This window comes from Homalodisca vitripennis, chromosome 1 (assembly GCF_021130785.1).
Source record: "Homalodisca vitripennis isolate AUS2020 chromosome 1, UT_GWSS_2.1, whole genome shotgun sequence".
Classification (NCBI taxonomy): Eukaryota; Metazoa; Arthropoda; class Insecta; order Hemiptera; family Cicadellidae; genus Homalodisca; species Homalodisca vitripennis.
In genome coordinates, this window is record NC_060207.1 from 158,507,206 (window position 1) to 158,527,020 (window position 19,815).

The 19,815-nt window shown below is 34.1% G+C and overlaps 1 protein-coding gene across 1 annotated transcript in view; it reads right to left on the minus strand.

Annotated features, from left to right (window-relative positions):
* LOC124374994 (DNA polymerase alpha subunit B-like) overlaps positions 1-19,815 on the minus strand; it is a 66,057-nt gene that overhangs the window by 13,833 nt on the left and 32,409 nt on the right. Inside the window, exons 4-6 of the mRNA XM_046833129.1 lie at positions 6,353-6,441; positions 5,207-5,483; positions 3,722-3,983 (exon numbers count right to left, since the gene is read on the minus strand). Coding sequence (XP_046689085.1) covers positions 3,722-3,983; positions 5,207-5,483; positions 6,353-6,441 — 628 coding nt within the window. The remainder of the gene's footprint in view (positions 1-3,721; positions 3,984-5,206; positions 5,484-6,352; positions 6,442-19,815) is intronic.

Consider the following 19,815-nt stretch of genomic DNA (forward strand, 5'->3'; position numbering starts at 1 on the left):
TGCTTACACTCCAGGAAGATCATGCCACTAAGTCCTGCATCAACTGGTATGTAGGATTAACCCTTTGAACGCCGATATAAATTTAGTAAGTTTTTAGATTACGCTCATTTAAGGTGAAAAAATAAAAATGAAAATTCCTTAAAGCTAATTTTTTTATTCATTCCTAATGACTAATAGTCACACACAAAAAATAAATTTTACAATAATGAAATACTTGTATTAAAATAATCACATTATTTCATAATAATGGAATATTTCAATCAAAATCAAATTTAGGTTACAGAGTAATCAAATGCATGTGATGAAAAATATGTAAACTATGTACAAGGATAAGAAAACAAATAAAGTGTAATATGCTGAGTTTTATAAGTTCTGATAATATTAGATTTAGGCAGTTGTACTGTAAACTTCAAAACAAAACTCGGGATGAAGCCATGGGGTCTCGGGACATGACTTGCAGCCATAATTACTCAACAGAAAAGAAACAATAAAAACTTTATTATAACACCTAAAACATGGTAACAATAACTTTTTACAACTGTTTTTATAAGGAATGACAACGCAAGAACGTTCACCAAAGGCACAATGCGTGCTCCACTGACAGTCGGTAATGGCAGATAGTATCGTCATCAGCGTACAGGCGGGAGTGGGAGAACCGCTGCCAGCAACAAAACAATTTACTGTTTACCTACTGCGGCCAGCTGACAGCTGCAACTGGATTATTTGGTCAAGCCAGTACATTACTTTGTATTGTGGCTTATGTATTGAACTTATAAACTTCAAAAACAGTAATAAAATATATTTTTATCGATCGGCGGATTATTTCGTCTTTGGCGTTATAAGACCAAAAAACATCGCGGATTATTCCGTCTACGGCGTGCTAAGGGTTAAGAAGGCCTTGGCAATGAAAGAAGTAGCCATAGGTGTCTTTCTATACATCGAAGGAGCTTTTGACAATACAGGCACTCGGGCAATTGTCAATGTGATCTCGAGACGTGGTATTGATGGTCAAATATGTAACTAGATAAGCAGCCTTATTCATCGACAGTGTGGTTACCACCACTCTTATGAAAGCAAGCATCAGTACAAGGACTACGAGGAGCTGTCCCCGGGGTGGTTTCTTTCTCCTCTTCTGTGGAACCTAGTTGCGAACGACCTGCTCATGTCTTTGTACAGTAGTGGTGTCTTTACACAGGGATACACAGATGACATTGTGATTCTTGTGAGCGGCAAGTTCAACACAGAACTAACAAATGCTGCTCTGAACATGGTGGGGAAATGGTGTGATGGAATGAGCCTTAGTGATCCCACCAAAGCTGCCGTGGTTGCCTTTACAAAAAGGTGTCGGTTGGAGGGTATTTGTCCATTCTTATTTAGAGGCTCTTCCATTGAGTTAAAGTCTGAGGTCAAGTATCTGGGCATACCTCTTGATAGGGTCCTGAACTGTGGACCCCATCTGGAAAGGGTTATCGCAAGAGAAAAATGGTCTTTAATGCAATACACACATGTGATAGGTAGGCCTTGGGGACTTTCAAGTGCGCTGGGCGCAGCTCCTGACTGTTGCCTCAACCTCGCCCCCCCCCTGGACATTGTCATTCGGGCTATGGACAGGAAAGAGTGCCTACTGCGTTCAGCAGGCGGGACTTTGGTCGGTCTCGGGCTGCAGCAGGGGGTACTGCATTCAGATTTAGGGAAATGCTCGGCACATAAATGATCAAATGCCACAAAGATTTTCCTTCGACAAACTCTTCAGGATTGTTATAACTTCTAGGAAGGTTTGGTCAGAGGGAAAGAAACCATTCCCACCAGTGAACCTTGAATGGTTTACAGATGGCTCTAAAACGTAAAGTGACACAGACGCCAGAACTGTGGAGGTGAGACCATGTAGGGAGCTGGTGGTCCCTATGGGCCCTTTCAGACAGAAGTCACAGCCATTGTGGAATGTACTCGTGAGAATATGTGCAGTATAGAAGTAAGACGATCAACATTTTCACAGATAGCCAGGCAGTATTGAAGGCATTGGACTCTTGTGTGTTCAACTCCAAACTTATCTCAGACTGCTAACAAGTTGTTTCTTCCCTTACCAGAATCAACAATGTGACTGTTGGATTCCTGGTTATGAGGGGATCTCTGAGAACGAAAGAGCTGATGCCCTGGCCAACTTTGGCTCAGCGTCCAATATGATGGGACCTTAACTGTTCTGTGGCATTTTTAGGTGTGATCCTTTGAGGCTGTCTAGAAATGGGTTTACGCTGAACATGAAACAAAGGTGGAGGCTGCAGCTGGGTCTGAGAATGAGCAGAATGATTCTACAGTCGCTTTCCCCTAGGGTGGCGTCTGACCTTCTCTCACTAAGTAGATCGGTGTCTTCTTGGTTTATGGGTCTGATTACAGGACATGATCACCTAAAGAAGCATCTTCACAGAGTTGGTATCCTTCGGGAGGATCTGCTCTGCAGAATGTGTGACCAGAAGGATGAAACTGTTCAACACCTGCTCTTTAAAGAACCATCTTCACAGAGTTGGTATCCTTCGGGAGGATCTGCTCTGCAGAATGTGTGACCAGAAGGATGGAACTGTTCAACACCTGCTCTTTAACTGTCTTGCAATAGCAAGGGAGCAGTACGCCATCTTAGGTAGTTTGGACAAGTGTGGCGAATTTCCCCAGGAGGACCTGATGATCGGTTGTTTTGAAGGAAGAAACTGTTTAACACCTGTTCTTTAACTGTCTTGCAATAGCAAAGGAGCGGTACGCCATCTTAGGTAGTTTGGACAAGAGTAGCGAATTTCCCCAGGAGGACCTGATGATCAGTTGTTTTCTGCAGTTTGTAGAACTGCTGAAAGGGAGACTGGTCGGCCTCATGGTGTGCTTCAGGGGTTTGCAAAAGACCCTTGAGTTTTAAGTGCATGGCAATAGGTTACCCCACAGAATAAGAAGAATTATCTCCTTTATATAACAATAATTTAATATATTTATAATTATAATCTCCCATTACCTGTCCCACCACTATTTAACTTAAAATATTTTACTTCATGCACAAAACATTAAAATACATGAGATGTCAAACTCAATCATTACACAAGAGGAAAAAAGTAATACCTGAAATCAAAATTAACCAAATCCTACTCTATCACATCACTATGTATATGTAACCTATACTGGAATTCTAAACTGGTTTCTGACTAAATTATAGGTAGCGCAGACAAGCCTAAAAAATTTTATATAAATTGAAACATTATCATGAAATAAGCTTAGAAAGAAAAAACTAATACCATATGAGAAGTTGCTACTTTTACAATGAGAGGCCATCAACGCTCCAATAACTAATACTGTTATAGATAACTAGCCTCCTCAGTAATGCAATAAACATTAGAATCCACCCTCCCTCACAAACCATACTCATTAACAAGACCTTAAAATTTCAACTCCCATCCTAAAATATATCCCCAAGCCTATCCCCCCAGATCTAACAACAAATCCCACTTCTCCCTGTACATACAATGACCGCAATAACCTAAACTATTTCTATAACCGTCCTCCATGCTGACAGGGTTTGTTGCTTGTTGGATTGTAGAATTGTAGAATTGCTAAAAACTGATGGAACTGAGAAGCAAATTTGACCCATCCCAACAACATTGTACAAAATACGGCCATTGTTAATTTAAAAAGAACTTTGTCCAGTACATAACCATTATGATAGTATGCAAAGCAGCACATTTACCAGTGAACCTTGGCAATACAGGTGGCAAAGGGAGAGGAGCGGAGTGGTACAGTTTGGTTGCAATAAAACGTTGTCCTGTCGGGTTGACTCCGACTACAGCAACGACCTGACCAGGGAACAGTGTGAAGTGTGTCAGGCGAGAGAGGTCTAGTAGGACGGATTGCCCGAGGCACTTGTCCCGGGAACCTTCCAGTAGTACGGAGCTGGGATTCAGATGATCATTGGAGTCACAGCAGATGCGGCCCACACATACTACCTCTGTCTGACAGTTCAAGGGAAGTTTCGGTTAGTGACAATAGATAATAATTCTTTATTCATTCACAACTTTGAAGTTAAAATTCTACATTTTATAGCATTACAGTTATAGCACTAAAATTTTATTCTTTATACTATACTATTTAAAATAATACCTTTATTGAGTATAGTGCAAAGTCTATTAGATACCTTATAGTTTTTTTGTTTTTTTTTTATTTTTGGCAATTCTCCTCTCTTTTAATATCTTCTGGGATATTTTTAATAATAACATTTTTGGAATGCACATAATATTTCCTATTGCCTACATTTTGTTATGAACCAATTTTCATCTCATAAAGTAAAAATTTTAATCAAACAGTTGTATCATTACATTTAAATCCCATAAGAATTGTTAAATTGCCAAGAAATGGTAAAAAAAAAAAAAAATACTGAGACAAGTTCATACGTAGTACAAAAATTGATCTTAATACCTTAGCTAAGTTAATTGGTGAGCTTCATTACAATGTAAAAACTATATTCAAATTATATCCAAAATGTAAATTTAAAAAATTCACTACTTTATTATTTCTTTGTTTAGAGGGAAATGGTTTTGAACAATTGTAGTTAGTACCTTTTCTTTCTAAAAGTATTTCAGTTGTCAAAAAATCTACCTTCTGGCTGAGCCAGAGAGATTATTTTATTTTGTAATGTATTGAAATAATTGTATGAAATGTGTTACCTCTATGAAGAACTTGTTTAAATTGAATCAAAACAATGCACAAATAATGTGATATTTTAGTGTAGTGGATAGGGGATTTTTATACAATCCAGTACACTTAAATACTAGCTTTCCTATATTATAAGTATATTGTATTCGAACTAACTTATTATGGAATAAACTTATTATTATGGTAATATAATGGTATTTAGTAATATTATGGTAACAATATGGCTATATTATTATGGTATTAACTTTCCATACATAATGAAAGTAATTGAGTTGAGTGAACAAAACTAGTCAATGTACATGGGAAACACAGTCGGTGATTAATAGAACTTTCTAACCAAAAGGGCTAACCATAGAGAGAGTCTGTTATATTCCAGGTGTCAATCTGTAAGACAACCAACCGTGTGTTCTAAAAAGACAAAACATCTGGAGGTGTTATTAAGAGAACTTTACCAGGCACTTCTTTACCAACAATATCTTGTTCTACAGATGTTTTTGAACTATCTATATCCTTATGTACTCACCGCACTAACACTGTGATTATAAGTAGGTTCTTGCAACCCGTTGATCTCGACCAGGTAGCTGCCTACACGCTCGATTACATCATTCAAGACTGCAGCCTTCTCGGAGAGAGGCTCCATCATAATACGGCAGCGGGTGGTGAGCACCTCATCTCTGTATGGAGCGATGGTGAGCGCCACTCTCTCCTTACCCATCCAATCACCAGGTGTTCGTTCCACAAAGTCAACCACCGCCTCTCCTGCATTTGTCCGAGCAGAGTACTTCCCTGACGGGGTTGTTCTATAATTCATAACCAATCTTTTCAGACATTTATAAAAAGAGCCCATCAGGTTGCACCAGTCAAGTTTAGATCCATCCCCTTTTCTATGGGATCAAAACTATTACAAATTATCTCAATATATGAAATGTCATAATTTTTACATATATTTGATATTGTATATTGCATTCTATTGATGAATAATGTATTTAGACAATGCGTCATGGAGATTTCACTTAAATTAATACTATCTTTGTGTGGCTATTTTTATGACAGCATTTTTTTTTATTATTTCCAAACCAAATGATATATAACGGAGAATTATAAAGGCTTCAGTGAAACTTTCTGCCAGAATATTTTGTATGTTGTCAAATATTTGAACAATAAGGTTTTCCAATAAATTACGATCAGTTCAAAAAGTAAATGATCCTCAATGATCAAGCAATGTTCTTTAATACACAAGTGGATATGAACATGCTTTATGTTGTAGTAACAATTTTTTAGATCTAGTTTACATTTTTAAACGTCAATTTAGACATCAATCTTTTTCTGTATTATATTAATCTAATTAGGACTGTATTTTCATAATATTTAAATATTTACCTACAATTATATATTGCATTTTAAACAGCTAAGTTTCATGAGTATTTTACAAAATAAACTTCTGATGGTAAAATATTTTCATTTAATAATACCAGTAATTAAGTATTTTTTTTATGATTATAGTTTCTAATCTTTTCATACAATACTTAAGATCCTATATTTTAAAATGCTAAAAAACCATTACAGCAATTTTTATGGATCTTTAAATGGTATGGTATTGATAAAATCTTTAGATATTAAAGAAAAATATAAACTAAATAAATATAAATTATAAGCCAAAGAGACTTACGAAATAGGGGAAAAGCTGGCGGGTGAAAAGTTAGGTTGTGAAACTGGAGTGGACAAATGTTTTCCAAACAAGCCTGCATTCTTTGTCCCCTGAAAACATAAATACTTTTATTACACCTACTGTATATTGTTAATTAAGATAATGTTTCATTTACAAGATGTTCTGAAAATAATTCTTGAATGCTTGTAACAAATTGGTACCGAAAGCTTTTTTTTTATAGAAACAAGATGTCTGTTTGTGCCCATGATTGTGCAAGTTTCATTGTCATATTCCTGCAATGATTACAACACAATATCCCAAGAGGTGTGAATTGATAAACCCTGGAGCATCAACACAACATCAGGTTATGCTTCAAATTGAAACGTGAAACAAAGTGAAACGTTGACTGAAACCATAAAATAATAGTGCAAGTTAATAGGCAGGATGTTATGAGTATAAAATTCATTGACTAGTTGGCCACTTTCTCTTAGGCAAGGAATCTGTTAGGAAAGAATCGTGTTCGGGTTGATCATTTACAGGCAGGACCCCTGAAAACATTGAATATGTGTGTTACTCACCTAATAGGCCAGAAGCAGAGAGCCAATCTGCTTTGTATAAACACACAACCTGAATTTTTTTTAAACTGATTTTGATTAACTGACGAATTTTCCCTAAGAAAGTAATTAATCATTAGCTGTGTTAATATTGGTAGCAAAAGGGTTAAAAATATGGAGCAGTAATATTTTTAATCATATATTTCTTAGCTCAAAACTAACTGTCAGATAATACATTAATTTTAGATCACCATCAGCTAACATGTATAAACCCACTAATTGGCTGAAAGTGAAGGATATCAGTCTCTTCTTTAACGTTTGTATCATTATTTTTTAAGAGTCTAATTATATCATGCTAAGAAAATTATAATCTAAAAAAGTAATTGTCTGGTATTTCTAATAATTTTTAACTTCCACTAAAATTAGAGCGATTGACAATAGATTCCTTTTATAAAAAAAACTCCTCAATCAATTTCAAGAAAATTCAGGCTGTGTGCTTATCCCATAGATATTCGCTCTAGGCTACTAGACTACAAGATCGGTGATTGGCGCATATCGTTAGATGTGTGTTACATTCAGTGATAACTGCTTCTAAAGTAAATAAAAGTATTTACAATATACAATTTTTTTTCTGTTTTTATTAAGCCACTAACCACTAATGTTCCAGACACACCTTGTACATGCTACTAGCACCTCTTTAAGAAATTTACCTCTCAAAAAGTTTTTATAATAACACCGTTTCAGACATGTATCCTTCCTCTCAAACTTAAATTCATTGCTATAAAAATCCAATTCGCTTTTTATTCATGCTACAATACCTCTAAAATAATTGTTCCCAGAATCATTAAGGCACTTGAATACTTATACTTTATAGTAATCTGTCCGTCCAGTAATTATCCTAATTCATATGTTTTAACCAATTTGGTGCAATATCAAAGTTCGATGAATTAAGAACTACTTTTTACTGGCCCTTTTAATACTACACAAAACTTTTTTCACACGTTTATACATTTACAAGTCTAATTTGTTAAATTCTTACAGACTTGCCTTTAACTCTTTCAGGAGCATGAATGTCATAAGACATCAGATCATGGCTGAATACACAGAGCGGTATTACAAATGTATCCTTCAATCTTCTTCGGCCAAGAGCAGTATTTGTGGTGAACTTAACAGCAGTAATAGATTTGATAAGAAAAAGGAGCAATAATTATTGCAATATGGTGTTCAATTCTGTTCAATTTGTTTAAAGTTTGTTATTGACGATGGAAGGTTTGAAAGAATAACAGGATTTCTGACATTTGCCATCTTTATATAATAACAAAAGGTTAATACAACGTTTCAAGGATTGGAATTTATCCTCTTCATCAGGTGGGGGGGGGGGGTGGAGGTTTAATAACACTCCCCCCCCCCATCATAGCAAATATCCAAAAACCTATTATTCTTTAAAAAGTAGTTAAAAGATTCTTAATCATTGTCATATTGGTGGCTATTACCTCCACTTTTTAAGGACTAAATAAATGTTTATTCCAATTTAATAAAACATAAAAATTCATAACATATATAATTTTTTTTTATGTTTATATTGACATATTGTGGAAACTCATACAGTAACGGGAAACGTGTATTGAAAGTAAGCAAGTTACACAGTTTGCAAAGACATCCACATTAAGGTACGATTCAATTGCTTTTGTTCTCAATGTACAAGTACCGGTCTTGCATATAGTAAATAAATGCATACCAACAGTTATATCTAAAACTGTATGTTATTCTGTTGGTGTTATACAAAGTAGTATGTTACAGGACATTGAATCTTGCACCACTACTTGAAGCTGTTATTGTCTTAAACCCTGTTTGATAGACATTCTCTACCAGTTTTAAGATTTTAAGTTCTGACAGAACTGAGAACTGTATTGCACAGTATTGAAATGGGGCACTATGAGAAGAGGGAACAAGTAATCAATCCAATCCATTATCTTTTTTATTAATAACAGAAACCCATCCGTTGTGAAGTATTACAATGCTAATGCACCTATGATGACCATCATCAGCAATATTTAGTTTTTGACCTTGACCTCGGCGACGGGAGTTTCTTTCATGACGGGTATGATATTGCCACCATATCACAGGTAATTTAAGTTGGAGCTGAACCAGTCAACTTGAATTTTAAAACTTGGTTAAAACAAGGAAAATTTGATTGTTCACTTTGTAACCTTCAGGAAAATGAAAGTCTTTAATTTTGTGTGTAAATGTCCGATTTTGGCTGAAGTTAGAACGTTTTGGTTTGGTTCTAGGTTGATGAATTGGGATGACTATATTAGTGTGATAAACAGGGGGGATTGGCAGGTCTTGCCGGGGGTTTATGAAAGAGGCTTGGAAAAAAGATGGGATTTGGTAAAGGAATTTAATTTTTAACAAACGTTTATTTAATTTGAAATTGTAATATCTTGCAGCTGAAAGTCACCTTGCCACTCTACCACATTTATCACGCCTCTAATTACTTCGTTATTATTATTTGAACATGCAACATGTAAAACTTTTAAGTTTCTTGTTTTTAATGGTATTAATGTGTGCAAGTTATAGGTTGTAATTACAATAGTTTTATCCACGGTGGTAATAATATTGCAACTCTGTGTATTATTTATTATTATTATTAATATTTTGTAAAGTATTTTCTATATTAGTATTTTATTAATTTACATTAATTACTCTTAAATTTAATGCAAATGAATATTTAATTTATCATTTTATACTTTTCAGGATTCAGATGTTTTATTTTTTTTTAAATCGTTATTAATATAATCTTTATTAATTAATAAACAATACTGGAACTTTTCACGTTGTAATAGCCAACCCAGAAGACGGCCCATAGACCATTGCTGTAGTGTGTTTGTTTATACTTGGTTCCATGCTTAGCACCTGATTATTCAATTGTTTTATTTTAAATAAAACACTTTTTCTTCTTCTTCTAATGCACCTATGGCAGAGTAGACATATTTTTTGACAAAAACAAATAGTTTATCTGAAATCTGCTATTGTAAAATTATTTATTATTCATGAATTCTAAACATTTTTAGGTCTTTTACTTCATATGAGAAAATTGAAAATGCCTCTGCTACTGATGTACGGGAGTGTTTACTTCTAAAACCTTGCAGTGGCAACAATGTCACATGACCCATTTTAAACTTGCTTACATTTTAATTAAAAATTAAGACTTTTCAGGACCACTTTTACAAATAAAACCTGCATTTGGTTCTTTGAAAAAAATATAATTCCAGGCAGTGTAAGGCATTCTTAGAATATTCAATAGCCTTTACTAAAATAGGATATTTACTATAAAACAACAAATACAAAAATAAGACATTAATAATAAAGAATTAACTGTATGTATTGATTGAGCCTGTTAAACACCATGGTCGAGATGAAGTGTCTGGAACCTTGAGGGAACATTTCATTTCCTGAGGCCGGTAAGATAGTTTCTTACACTATCCAAGAACAAACAATGATTTCAAAAGATCAGGAACCAATTAAAGTTTAAACTTACACAGTTTTTAAGTATTTTACAAATGATTTTAAATTTATTCCTAATGGAAGTTTAAGAAGCAATTGCTCTGCCCCATATGCCTCACCAACGGACTGCAGTTTTTGACAAATCTATCGTAGTTACCTACCTATAGTTTATAAAATTTCCTTCCTCTATCCATTAAAGGCTATGCTTGATTTGTGGCCGCACAGAAGAAGATATACACTAGAGATGATGACCACTGATGGATTTTCACAAGTGCTCTAGGACGTGTCACTGACAGATGTATCTATGTGTGACTGATAGTGCAACACATTGATTTTACTCCTATGTGAAGCTCTTATACACCACAGGAGGGTTTACTTCTGGCAGATTTATATAAGAAGCGACATATTACTAATTGCAAATGTCAAGATACTGGTGTAAAACGATCTCGTCAATATGTCTAGTTTATTGAGGGGAATGGGAGGATCTTTTTTTAACTTTTTAGCCGTAACATAAGGGAGTATTGTTCCCCTTGCTCGCTCTGACTGGAAGAGCCTGTAACAGAGCTAGCCTCTCCTCCTCCATAGGTGACATGACTGAGATAGTGCCCATTATCCTTCCTAATGGGACTTCGAAAGAGGCTGTTCTCGTTATGGCATTGCTTATACTAACAGTGTAAGCTAAATATCCTTATCCCATCTTTAATTTTGTGATATCACAAATATTTATACAGTAACAATGTAAATGTGAAACAAAAAATTAAATTAAATCTTATTTCAGATTAATTAACACAACATTTACTTAGAATCGTAAGTAACAATAATGTTACTTTTTCATCTATTTTTATTGTTACAATCGTAAACAACTATGTACAAAATTCAGTTTCAGTGATTCAAATTCAGTGATATACTCGTATTAATTGTAATGTTTTATTGTACAAGGTGTGTTCAAAAGGTAACAGGAATTTTTAATTTTCGCGGATTTAGAGTCTCACTGTCAAGATTTGTTTTATTATGTTGGCACTCAAGCTCCTGGAGTAAAATAAAATTTACAGCTGTATTTATTGTTTACTTTTTTAGTGGAAGCTGCTAAGGTTAGATCTGTTTTATGAACTCAACAATTTTTGTTTATTTAAAAAACGGATCAAAGAATTTGTATCAAATTTTGTGTGAAAAATGTCATGTCGGTTATACAACTGGTTTACAAGTGGTATAAAAATTTCAAAGATGGCAATGAAGACATTGAAGATGACGAATACTTTGGACACCTCAGCACATCAACTATCGATGAAGAAAACATGAAAAAAATGGTTATGAACAATCACCGTATTATGATCAGGAAAGTCGCTGATGTTGTTGGCATATCAATTGGCTCTTGCCATGACATGTTTAGTGTATAAAACGTGTGGCAGCAAAATTTGTTTCAAAACTTTTTGAATTCTGAATTACTAATGCAGAATTACTGATACGTGTTACATCAGGTACAAACCATGGATTTACGGAGGCTCAATCATCCCAATTACGGCATTCTGATCACCAAGACCAAAAAGGCTCGACAAGTGCAGTCGAACATGAAGGTTCTTCTGTGTGTTCATTCCATGCTCACTGAGTTCTTCAATTTTAATGGCATAGTGCATCATGAATTCTTGTCATAAGGTCAAACAATTAATAAAGTGTAGTACTACCTCCAAATTCAACGCCGTTTGTATGAAGCAATCCAAAAAATCACCCAGGTTTTGTAGCAAAACAATTTATGGCTTTTGCACAATGACAATCCACCTGCTCACACTTCATTAATATCAAATGTACAGCTAAATGAATAACAGTGGGATGTCTTTCATAAATGGGAAAGTTTCAAGATAATAGTTTATCCAGATAAGAAAATTAGAAGTTTTAGTTAAAATATAGTTTAAACAGTAAAATTAGAAAATACAAAGTATACAGTACTTACTCAGTAGCATAATGCAGATACAAAAGAGAAAGTTATGTCACTTTAACTACAGATAAAATTAGTGACGAAGTAAACCTTTTAATGCATTAGAAATTGCATTAAAAATGTATTTTCATGAACAAAAAAAGCTGTGAATTTTTGTACACAACGGACTCAAAACGGAATGGCTGCCTTGACATTATAATACAATATTTTTAATGTGGCATTACACATACAGTGCGACTGGCCCTAAATAGGGCCAGTGGACCTACGCGCATAGCATGGACGTTTACAGATAGTCCGTCTTGCCGCTCTACTAATAAGCAATGTAGTTCAGTCACTGGATGTAGACGAGTGATTCTGTCACATTTTTTGTTGTGTTTAATGCTTTATTCTGTTGGGTTTCATTCACATTTACACAGTATGGTTCTGCTTCAATAGGAACCTGGTGTAATCTTTGAATGTTTTGTGTTTTATTTTTATTTAGGTTAAATGTGTAATTCTTTCTGTACTTTGTTTTATATATATATATATATATACAGGGTGGAAAAAAAAGTATGGAAACGCTTTCACTAATTTTGTATGGCTTCACTTATACAAATTAAATTTTGTACATCACCACTTGTATTAAGAACCTAGTTTTTGAGACCAGTGGGGAACATTTTATCTTTTCAGGGGGACGGCCCGTGAGGAGTCAGACGAAAATCTTAAATGTAAGCATAGGCCGAGTTTGGTATCAAATTAAAGGTCTAGTAAAAAGAAACTCATTACCGCAAACCGCACTTAAAAAGGTTGACCCTATCCAGAGTACGGGCCGTATGAATTTCATGACAAAGAAATTTAGTAATTTTGTCTTGTGAAGTAACTAATTTACTTTCAGTAGTATGTTTTTATGTCGGTTATGTAAATTTGAAAAACAATTTCCAACAAAAAATTATTTTTTTTTTACCTCTACATTTGTTGGATAACAGTTAAATAGGGGTTTTCCTGTCTTGTCTTCAAGAAACTGAGAGTATTCAATAATACCACCATAACTCCTTATAAACATGAGGTCAAGGTCCAGTCCCCTCCAGCCCTTTTATCTCAGGCAAACATAAACTGGTTTAGGCAATACAAACAGTACTGTCACAGCAAAACTCCACAGTTTTGTATTTTTAATATCAGCTTGGTTTTTAGTCTACATTATAAATTTTCGTCCACGTAAGATAAAGTGAAAGTCTTCACTAGAAGGTACTGCGATAGTTATACATTTTTTTTACTTAAGTGTTTACATTTTATTCTACTAGTTTTAAAAAGCAATGTCACTTAGTGAGTTTTGAGAGAATCACGCTGCTTATGATGCGTGGGTATGGATATCTAGTTCGTCCCTATGAAGAAACAGCGCATTTGTTTAATGACACTTTTCTTGATAGAAGACCCCCAATTAGTAAAGTCAACATGTGTTTTAAGACAGTAAAAAGATTTGAAGAAACTAGAACAGTCAAAGATCGCGAAAGAAGAAGTGGCAGGCCTAAATCGGCAACAAATGAACAAAAATCTTTGGATGTACTCCAAACATTTGTTGAAAAATCCCAGCACCTCGGCCAGAGTGGCTGCAGAAGATCTTGATATGAGCCATTCCTCAGTGTTGAATGTTTTACACAAAAACAAGTATCACCCTTTTAAAGTAACCCTAACCCAAGAACTTTGCAGAGGATGATTTTGATCGAAAGGACTGAATTTTGGCGAAATAATGATGAGAAAGTGTGACGAAATTCAAAAATTTTTAAGTTTGATATTGTTTTCAGATGAAGCTACATTCTTTGTTAATGGACAAGTTAAAATAGGCATAATTGCCGTTACTGGGCCGACCATAATCCACACTGGATGATAGAAGGCCACACACAAAGGCCTCAGAAAGTGAATATGTGGGCTGGAATAATAAACAATAACATTGTAGGACCGTTTGTGATAGATGGAAATCTAACAGGCGAAATTTATTTCAATATGTTTGACAAATAACATTTTGCCAGCAGTGCGTGCTCTTCTTGGGGCAAATTTTAATGCAGTATGGATTCAGCAAGATGGAGCACCGCCCCATTACTATTTGCGGGTGTGCGCAATCTGTTAGATGAAGTGTTTCTTAACCGTTGAGTGGCCGGCTAGGTCACCGGATCTTAAACCACTAATTTCTTTTTGTGGGGCTTCTTAAAAGATAATGTGTATAAAACTAAACCAGCCAACATTGAGGAGCTGACAAATCGTTTATTAGAAGAAGCAAGAAGAATTACACCCGAGATGCTTCAAAATATGACTGCAGTAGGTTTTTATAATAGACTAGCTCATTGCCAACCAAGTGTTCGGAGAGCAGTTTTAGCACCTCATTTAAAAGGTATGGTTATTTTTTGTAATACATAGATAATTTTTTAATTTAATTCTTTTGGATAGTTGTGTTCCATAAAGTGTCATTTTCAGTCAGAACAGTTTACTTGAGACTGTGAAATTGCAGAGAAATAATAATTAATCAAACGTTACTTATGAAATTCAAACGGCCCGTACTCTGGATAGGGTCAACCTTTTTAAGTGCGGTTTGCGGTAATGAGTTTCTCTTTACTAGACCTTTAATTTGATACCAAACTCGGCCTATGCTTACATTTAAGATTTTCGTCCGACTCCTCACGGCCGTCCCCCTGAAAAGATAAAATGTCCCCACTGGTCTCAAAAACTAGGTTCTTAATACAAGTGGTGATGTACAAAATTTAATTTGTATAAGTGAAGCCATACAAAATTAGTGAAAGCGTTTCCATACTTTTTTTTTTCCACCCTGTATATATATATATATATATATATATAATATATATATATATATATATTGTATGTATTTTATATATATAAATGGATTCTGCAGAGCCAAGTACTCTTCTTAGAGTACCTTTCACACCCACAATGGAAAAATATATGACAGTGATGGTTCTGTGGGCATCATACAGTTATTGATTGTCCTTCAGGTTCTTCATCTTTTCATTCTGAAAGTGATGACTAGTCTACTGTTATTGAGATTCCAACTTAAAGTATTACAACAGGTATGCAGCCTACTGAATTCGTCAGAACTGAATCTTTGTTAGTACAAGTCCTTGGGTTTGGTTCCCCAATAGGTTTTTTCACACTCCTACTTGACAATATTGTTTTTGAAAGGATTTGCAAATTTACAAATGCTTATACATTCAATAATTTTTACAGCAAACTAACCTTGACACTGAAATAAATATCAATGCATGGAAAGAAAGACATCACTATACCTGTGCCTAAGACATGTTTAAGAATTTTATTGCACACAGGCATAATAAAAATGAATTAAATCAAAGACTTTAGGAAAATAATTATTTGTTCAATTTTAAGTGTTTTAGCAAGTTTTGTTGAGGTACAGGTACTTGTCCATTATGAGTTGTTTAAATTTTTGCAAAAGAAACAACAATGCTCTTGTCCCCGGTACTGCAAAATGCCATAGATAAGATTCATTTCATTTTAGGTTACTTCAATGACAAAATGAAAAGTGTTTACTATCCTCAAAAAGAGTTATTTGATGGCTATGGAACTATGGGGAGGAAGATTGCACTTACATCAATACATACAGGGTAAAAGGCACAAGTTTTATCTCAAATTGTACACCTTGACAAAGCATGGAGGATTTATTCCAAGATTTCTCATGTACACAGGCAAATCAGATACTACTGTGAGTGGTGATAGGCATAAGAAGAAGGTTGTCTTACACCTTTTGAAGGATTATTTTGGGCAAGGCCATTCAGTATATATTGACAACTATTACGGCTACGCCCTTGCTTCTTAATTATTAGGTGCACTGGGACATTATGTGTTGGTCGAAAGTTCACAACTTAAGAAGTAACTTATCAATATCTGAAGGCGGGTGAGACAATCACACCTTTGCAGTAGTGTGATGATTGGGAAATGGAAAGACAAGAGGACTGTCTTATACATGTTGACTAACATGAAAATAACATGTTGGATTGTGTGCACTTAACAGGTTGTACTAAGCCTAAACAGCCCCCATAGTGAAATATAACTATCATATGAGTGATGTTGATCGTACTGATCAGATGATGGCAAACCACTCATTTCAAAGGAAACACTCAGGTGGTAGGTAGTAAGAAATTTTTGTCCTCACAATACAAATGATTTTGATGGATGCTGATCAATTGCATAACATGTACAATCAAAAAATGACACTGTATGATTTTTGGTTGAAGTGATCAAAGGACTTTAACCTCTTCCCCTAAATGTCATTGAATGTCCAGTTCAAAAAAGAAGCTTACAAGTTACAAAAAATTAAAAACCTTGAGGTAAACATCATCCACTGTACCAAGAGAAAAAAGTGCAGGCAGTGCACAAAAATGGAAAACCAAATGTCAAAACTGTTTTTCATTGTGAAACATGCCCTGAAAAATCAGACCTGTGCATGGGTCAGTGAAGCTTGTCATAACTCTCTACAGTAAAAGATTGGATGGGTGGTGGTAGCGTATATAATATTAATTATAACTAATAAGAATAGTGATAAGGACATGATATGTGGCCGGCCCCAACAGAGCCAAAATTATAGAAAACAGTCATAGAAAAATAAATGGAAACATTATTTGGACATTCATCCTAAACTTTCAACAGTACGGACAGTAGGGGCCGGAACTTGTGACGTCACTGATAAAGGAAACTCTGCCGGCAACATAATTTAGACCTTCAATCCACTATACAAGGTAAGTTTTTTTATAAAATAAAACATTTTCAGCATCTCTGTCACCCTAATAATTATGCTTTTTGCTGCAATGAATGTGTTAAGGAAAAACATAGGAATGGACACCAACTCAATGAGCTATTCTTTCTCAGACTATAGTCTGAAAAACAAGACATAGCATACAAAACATATCATACAAATTTTATTTTGAAATTTTGCATGAACTTAGTGAGGCTATTTACTCTTTTTATATTGGATGAAGATTATAATTGCTGTAAGTGGATGTTATTTTACTGAAGTAGGCTTCTCAAAGCTGAGTATGGATGTTTTGGACCAACTGTGTGCAGTATTTATAGCAACAAAACAAACCAAGCTGCATAATTCGTTTTAACAGATATCCCCCATTTGTGACCCAAAAGAATTCAGTAAAATTATTTCTAACCCAGAAGAAATTGCCCAAAAGGGCACTTTTTGGGAGTAAAGGTCCTTTTTGGAAAATTGTCATAGGAAAACAGGTTATGTTATACCTCATTTTAAAGATCTATGTACCCAAAGCCTTTTGTTGCCAAAAACTCTATATTATGATTATGCGTATGTAAAAGTTGTGACAAATCATCTTTAATTTAGGTATTAATAGTAAATTCTGCTATTGTTGCACCTAGGACCTAAGTCCTAGGTGCAACAATTTTTTTATGATGTTTATTACATACTCCATTAGGAAATATGGAGTTGCTCAACTTTTTATTTCCTTTTCCAATTAAAAAATGAAACATTAATAAATCAAAATAAAACAAAAATTTTAAATAACAACCTATGTTACAAAGTACACCATATTAAAATCCTATTAAATACAACCATTTGTTGTATCTGAAGTTTTTTACTAATTGCTCCATTTAATAATAGCACTTAAAAAAAATATTTCGCCTTTTTTTTACTAATTCAATTCAATCAGCGCTTCTAAAGACTAAGCATAGCTAATGGATATTATATTTTTTAACCCCCATCAAGCAAACCAAACGTATATTTTAGATACAAACATTAAATAAGACTCATAAATTCAAAATATATTGAGTGATTAGTCCTATTCATGTCTCCCTGTGTTACATTAGTTGATGTTAGAGAAATGTGGATTTCAATCATGGATGAAGACATTTATAAGTCTGATATTATACCTTTATGTCTGAAGCCATGAGGCCAAATAAATTGACAAGTCCGAAGTGGGATTCAAACAGTAAAGCTCAACAATAGAAAATTTAAATTTGGTCTTAAGTTTATTTTATAGTATTGTACCAACAACTCCTTTCAAATTATCTTCTTAATTACTCTCAAATTTAACAAACATTGCATTGGATTTTATAGAATTCTCTTGATTTGCTATCCATACTTACCCTGATGCACTCCTAGGAAATTAATGTTATAATAATGGTCTACTCACAAACACAATCAGTCTCATGATTTAGTGTATTTTTATGTACATTTCATGTGAATCTGCATTTTGCAATCCCCAATGAGAAAATTTGTAGAAGATATTTTGCATTCTCTATAATCATCTGGTGAATCACAATATCTATTACAAATGTGTATCGATCTATGGTTGAGGGATCGTGCAACAATGATTTCTTAATTCCTCTCAACAATCATATTATGCACACCATTTAATCTTTGGAACGAGCAAACAAATGAGTTTAGGATAAAACCTAAAAGATTCTCTTACAATTCTAATGATATCAAACATCTTTTTTGGGGCAGTCAATCTTTTAAACAGAAAACATTGTAACCCACTGGTGAGTCACAGCGTCCATTTAATAAATATTACAAACCATGTTCATTTTCAAGTTCTATCATTGATAAAACATTTATTTGTACTATTACAAAACCTGTTCATAGGGTAAAATATAATTTATGCAAATTTGTTATTTCTTGTCAAAATTGCACCATTATTTTGAAAATGTATTAAACAAAAAACATATTAAATGTTGAACAATTAATAATACTTCTGTATTCAGAGAATAATTATTAACGCATAGGCTTTATAATGTAAAAATGTATAAAACATAATAGTTTTAATCAATGTTTAAGAAATAATGAATAAGATAAATCCACAACTTTGCTATTTGCTTAAGCAATTGTAATTATATTGAGATGAGATACATAAAGACAATGAAGTGTAAAAGTGAGATTTCAGAAAAATCAGCACTGATTGTAGCACAAAAGTTAATAACAAACTGAAATGTAAGGATTAATATAGAAATATAGGTAATTAAACATGTAAGTAAGCTAGACTGGCTATAGAAAAGTTTGAAGATATTATTTTCAGGTTAAAGTAGGAAAAAGAAGCATTCTCTAAAATTCAACAGTTTACAAATTATTTATGAACCTACCACCAGCTGCTGCAGCAATGTGCCATTTCCAAGGACAGAATCACTAAGCAGTACCTAGTCCAAGGGCCAGACATGCTCAATGTGAACCTGTCACTGTTATTTTAACAAATTGCTGTATCCTCTAGACTAATAGATTGGCTATTTTTTAGTAATAACATTTTACATTTCCTAACATGTATTTAGAAATGTTAGAGATTCTTTCATCTCAAAGCATATCACAGTCTCACACCTGAATACAACTGTGCCATATTAACCCTTTGACTGATGTGGTTTTTTTTCTTTGTTAGAGTACCCTAAAAGTGAGGATTTTTTTATTTTCGATTTTGTTTTATTTTAGGTTATTTGGGTTTACTGTAGTAGACGAGTTATAAAAAACACTCAATTTGAAGTTT